Source organism: Colletotrichum orchidophilum (genome assembly GCF_001831195.1).
Source record: "Colletotrichum orchidophilum strain IMI 309357 chromosome Unknown Scaffold_40.1, whole genome shotgun sequence".
NCBI classification, from domain to species: Eukaryota; Fungi; Ascomycota; class Sordariomycetes; order Glomerellales; family Glomerellaceae; genus Colletotrichum; species Colletotrichum orchidophilum.
In genome coordinates, this window is record NW_019172996.1 from 329,997 (window position 1) to 335,622 (window position 5,626).

Sequence of the window (5,626 nt, forward strand, 5' to 3'; positions counted from 1 at the left end):
GGTCCATGACGTCTCATCAGCAATTCGCTATTGGCTTGATCTGGCGGCAGTGCTGTGCAGAAGGGCGCCCTGCGTGGAACGTTTGAGTGCATGTAGGTATACGTAGGCTCATCATAGACAGATTTGCTGAATCTGCGGTCGAATTAGAATTCATTCAGACATTGGGCCCCGCCTGTCGGCTACTCTAAATTTTACCTAGGCCCTGCCAGCCAGTGCCAGCTTCTCAACGCTAGAACAAAGAGATCTCAGTCAAATAAGCTGACATACTCAAGTTCGCTTCTCTAAATAGTTAAATAGTTCTCCGCGCTACTTATGATGGTAGCTGGTCGATAGGCTTTTAGCAACAGGCCAAGTGTCCCGGAACATTCTGTCGCAAAAACGACGTCGTTCATTGCGGGCAGCTATCTACGCCTTACATGTCCTAAGACACCTTCCTATAGTAGTATCAACATAGACCCATTTGGCGGTCAGCATTCATATCAAGTACATGACCTCCATGCTCTCGTCTTCTTGCTTTTAAGTAGTACAAGCTGTTTGCTACTTACTCCATATACTCATTACTGCTGAGGCTAATTCGAAACGATTGGACCCAATCTATCCCAAATCCAAATACTTGAATGGTGTTACTAACTCTGAGCATGCTTCATAGTTTTCAATCATCTTCCATGTTAGTATCAAGAGCAGTCCGTCGCGTGGACATCAACCTTGGGCTAACAGACAATCTTAACGTATGTAACGCGCGCACGTGGAAGCAATGACTCAGACTTTTGCAAACTTCTTCATCTCCGGCCATCATCTTGGCTGTGATGAGTCGACAACCAAGGCAACGTCGCACCTAATGTGTTGTTTAAACCTATTTAGAAAGGTAGGTACGGTATTTGGCCGTTCGAAATCCTATAATCCCCAGTGAAATCTGTCTTTTAACGTTTCTCAGACCCATTCTGCCCTCTACCTTTGGCCTCGGCGCATGGCACACTTATCCCCGTTCCCAATGCCGACCGTTATCCAAACGCACGACGAAGTTGTGGGCGGCAGATGCACATATACACCATCAACACGCTGAGACTCCCACAAAGGCCCATCTCTCGACGATCAATGTCAGGATTTAGTCCAAATATCCATCTCCGACACCAACAAACACACCATCGTGACCTGCCAAAACGGCTTCGTGTACATGATCCTCCGCGCCGAGCAGCAACACCTACACCTCGACCTGCGACCCGAAAATATCTGGCTGACCGTGCTCGCCCAGTTCAGCTTCTTTCCCAGCGGGGGTTGTTCACGCGTCAGCATTGCGCGACCTCTTGTCGGCCATAACGGCCAGTACGATCTCGTCATCTTCGTCAAAGGCAGGTCGAACATCGACAACATTGACGTGGCATTTTAACGGAGTAATTCGTTGACTTTGTCCGCAGGCGGTTGGTTAATGCCACTTGGCGGACTGGCTGCTTTCGACCTTTAGCACGACTTTGCCGCGCGACCGCTCGACTGCCGCCGCGATGTTTCTCGGTACTATAAAGCAGTACTTCATCTACAACGTAAGCATCATGTGCGGCTTTCATCTATCACGCTACTAGGCAAGCATGGCAACTGGGCCGACCTAGCGAGACGTATCACCAGGTTGGCGGAATTCAACGTCGAACTGTTGGATGACGATGGATCCTCCATATGCGAATAGTCGCGCTTTCTCGCCGTTGTAATTAACTGGATGATCGCGGGCTTTGATCTGCCGGACGACGAAGATGTGCGCGACTTTTGAAAGCGTGCCTGCCACTCGGGCGATGCCGGCATGTCGGGCGGAGGCGTCGTCCACCTGTCTGGCTGGCTGACGGCCTTTTTCCTGGTGGTGAGCCGCCGAGACGAGGCAAGAGGCGTACAGCGACGAAAAACTGCGGCGGGCAGACTAGGGGTAGGAGAACGACCGACAAAGGTTAGGGAAATCCAAGACCAGAAGGATTCCGATCATCGATCAGGGCGAGATACCCACCGGCTGCACTAGGTAGGTTCCTGAATACATTCGGCTCGAGAGTCGTAAGAGAAGGGCGGGGGCGCGAGGAGGGTACGGAGAGGATACTCCCGGCAGAGTTCGGCGGCGTGAAATTCTTGGACGGCCGAGACACGACGAGCGTAACGTCTTTTTCAACTTGGTGGCTCTTACGAAGCAAGAAGGAGCCATGGGTAGGCAAGAAGTAGCACCAGGTCAGCAGTTGAACCGAATACGAAGAAACTCGCGATGCGCAAACTAAAGGAAAAGAGATCAAAAGGATTGCACCTAACGAGGGCTAGTTAGATCATGGATGAACGGTGGGATGTATATGTCCAAGCATTCTTGCAGTCAACATGCTTGCCCATGAACTTTAGAATTTTGCGTTATTCACCCGCAAATTGTCCTGGTAAAAGTCGGCAAATTAGCCGATGGAGGATTAAGTGGGAAGCGATGGCATTTCCACACTGGAGAAGTCTCGATCTGACCCTCCGTGAACACCTCAGGTTATCTGGACTCTGCAATCCAGCCACAGGGTTAACCTCGTTGACAGATATAGAAGGCGTGGTGATTCCCGTCACAATTTGCGGAAGTATTAAAAACATGAGCGGCACATTTTCAAGCATATAAGTCAACCAAGACAACACGAGCGATGCCAACCTTGGAAGTATATCACTTGCAGCAACACGCGATTCCACGGCTACTGTTGCCATATAGCTGAAAGACAAGTATTGGACGGCATCATTGGTGAAGAGACTCTCGGGCTCTTTCCCTGGACCCGTCATCTTAGAGGCCTTGATCTCATGGAGTCGCCTGAGAATTCAAGGAGGGGTCACATGCAGGGCATGACTTCTCAAACCAGTACTAAGCAAGACTCGGCAAATGATTCAATGTTGTGAATTCTGTCGATGTGTAAAGATCCCCAAGGTCTTCAGTCAAACTCATCGTATCCATCTAAACGCGGCTGGGATGTCTGCAGAAGTCCAAGACCACCCGCTTCCACAATGGCATGATGACAACCTGCCCAAAGTTCAATGTGGCCTGCCCACAACCCCTTTTTTTTGTTGCAAAGCCTGAAACCCTCGGTACCTTCTTGCCTCAATTCTGGACCTCAATGCCATCCTCCAGCTCCTGCTTGACCTTGTCGGTACGAGCCTTCTTCTTGGGGGGCGTGGCCTGCTCCTCGGCATTCTCATCGTCATCCTCGCCGGACGGCACCTTCTTCTTCGGGGTGCGGTTGATGGGGGGCTTCTCGACCGGGGTACCATCGCCGTCGTTGCTGGTGGCGTCGTCGGGGCCGGTGAACCAGGTGGGATGCTTGTTGACGGCAGCAGTGACGCGCATGCGGGCGGCGTTGACGCTGGCGGAGCCGAGCTTGGCGGCGAGGGCGTTGTAGTCGAGGGAAGGGCGCGGCATGAGCTCCATGATGGCGACCATGAGCTTGTGCTCAGAGTCGGTGTATTCGCGGGCGGCGGCAGCACCAGCGGCAGCACCAGCGGCAGCACCAGCGGCAGCACCAGCGGCAGCACCGGCGCCGGCGTTGGGAGTCTTCTTCTTGCGAGGCATTGTTATTGTTGTTGTCAACCTAAGACATTTGTTAGCCAAGGGAGCAAGGGAAGAGGAAAGTTTATGGCGACAGACTGACGGGGATAAGAGATGCACTGGCTGTACTCGCCAGTAAGGTGAGTAGAATTGGTAGGCGTTTGGCGTGAAGTAAATGCGACGTGGTTGATATTGGGTTGAAGAAAACTTGAACTGGAAGCCTTCGTGGGAGATTGGTGACTTTTTAGAGGCAAAAGAAGGAAAAGATGAAGAGGCGGGCTTTGCGAGAATGGCTAGAAGAGGAAGGAAGAACTGCCGCTCATCGAGGCAGGTGCATCCAGCAGATATCAAACTTGAGAAAGGAAGGAAAGGGCCTGAATCGATCTAGACTCGAGCAGATTGGCGCACTTTCCGGAAGACGATGTGAAATGACGAAGCTGTAAAGACTTGCTTTCTTTGTTTTTTTTGTAGCAGGCAGAAATAATTTGATACCCGGCTTCAAATAATAATTCCTTCTCGGTTATTTAACAAAGTGCCTAAAAGAATTTGTAGTTGACCGGGAAATGAAGACGTCTCTCACATCTCTTGGGTAGCAGTTTCATTCTTCTAGGCAGGAACCACCATCCTCTTTCATCATCACAACAGCTCATGCTTTCACGTGACCTGGTAGAAGCTTCTCTTCAGGCTAAATAAATAAAATCTTCCAGTACAAATTGAGACATTTGCAACTGAAGGTGATGTTGCCCGACTATTACTTCTGTGGAAGACAGCGTGGTCGAATGCTTCCACTACATTCGCGGATTGAAAGCTTGAGGTATGCTGAACATAATGTCGATAGGATCTAGATAATTAGACTCCACGAATACTAGTCAAAAGAAGTGCTTGGGAAAATAATGGACTTTGAAGAAATTCATACCAAGTTCAGAAGAGAGCAGAAACACCCAACGATGAACTCTCGTCTAATTTCCCTCGATGGGCGAGATACGAAGTGAACAATTGTGAATAGTCTAGACGATCTTACCTGACAGAAGAGATGAGAAATACCCAGGAAGTTGTGGTTCTGACCAGAATGTCTCTGGTTTGGTATGAAAGCGACGATTGAGAGACTTTGCTATCTCGAAAGACTCTTCTTGACATCAACTGGCATGATCATTGTCTCTGGCTACGTTGACGATCACCGAACCGTGTCGGAAGCGACTTGAATCAGAATTTGAGGCTGAGGATGCATCGCCTTGTTGGCTAAGTGGTATAGCGTCTCACTAGTACTAGTGATATGAGAAGATCGGCGGTTCGATTCCGCCACGAGGCAGCATTGTTTTTGAAATGAGTCCGGGGCTCGTGCCAGTGATGGATTTTTGCAATTTCCGTCTGAACCAACACCCATCCGTCCACCCAGCTTCTTTCCCTGCCAGTTTTCGATTCTCGATAAGTAGGTGATGGATGAATGATGGCTGGTCAACCTCCGTCAGCGCCATTTCGATCGAACACCTGCGCCGGGTTTTGCCTGGTAGGGCTGCCGGAATGTGCAGGCAGCCCAGTCAGGTCCACCGTTCCAGGGATGGCCGATGTTCTCCATTCAGATCAGTCGTGTGTGTGTGTATCCGTATACGGCAGAGGGGAGATGAAAGCCGCGGGAGTGCAGGCCGAATCGGTCGCATGGCGGCTGTGCAGAAACTATCATGATCCATCTAGAAAGAATCTCAGGGAATTCCCCTGCGCCCTTCCAGAAAAATCAAATGAAGATTGGCAAAATTCACTGCCCCCCTAGGCCACATTTCCTCTCTTCCCAATTGAGCTGATGGAAAAGTATAAAACTATTGGATGATTTACGGAGAGAGACACAAAGTTCAATAGCCTTTTTTCTCATATCCTGGTCCCGTCTGCGACGAAAGAGGGTCAGACGGGATCATACATAAATCCCCCCCCCTCCCCCACTCTACCAGATCATTACGCGAGTTGGCGAAGCATTGGGGCCAGGGCAGGTGACGCGATTGATGCCACTCACGGAGCCGCAGATGGTATCGTACCATGACCGTTGCGTTGGCTTGGCCGCTTAGCCACGTTTCCGATCCCAGGGTTACAGATGTTCTCCGTCGATTG

At 50.4% G+C, this 5,626-nt stretch overlaps 2 protein-coding genes across 2 annotated transcripts; one reads left to right on the plus strand and one right to left on the minus strand.

Annotated features, from left to right (window-relative positions):
• Positions 1-991: 991 nt before the first annotated feature.
• CORC01_05745 (uncharacterized protein) lies at positions 992-1,387 on the plus strand (the record flags this gene model as incomplete). The annotated part of the gene is made up of 2 exons (XM_022617387.1): positions 992-1,024; positions 1,103-1,387. 2 exons carry the CDS (start codon positions 992-994, stop codon positions 1,385-1,387), a joined length of 318 nt encoding a protein of 105 aa, XP_022476204.1.
• A 1,695-nt stretch (positions 1,388-3,082) lies between these two features.
• Positions 3,083-3,550, minus strand: CORC01_05746 (uncharacterized protein; the record flags this gene model as incomplete). Its single annotated transcript, XM_022617388.1, has 1 exon — positions 3,083-3,550. The coding sequence occupies one exon, from the start codon at positions 3,548-3,550 to the stop codon at positions 3,083-3,085; it is 468 nt and encodes a 155-aa protein (XP_022476205.1).
• Positions 3,551-5,626: the final 2,076 nt, after the last annotated feature.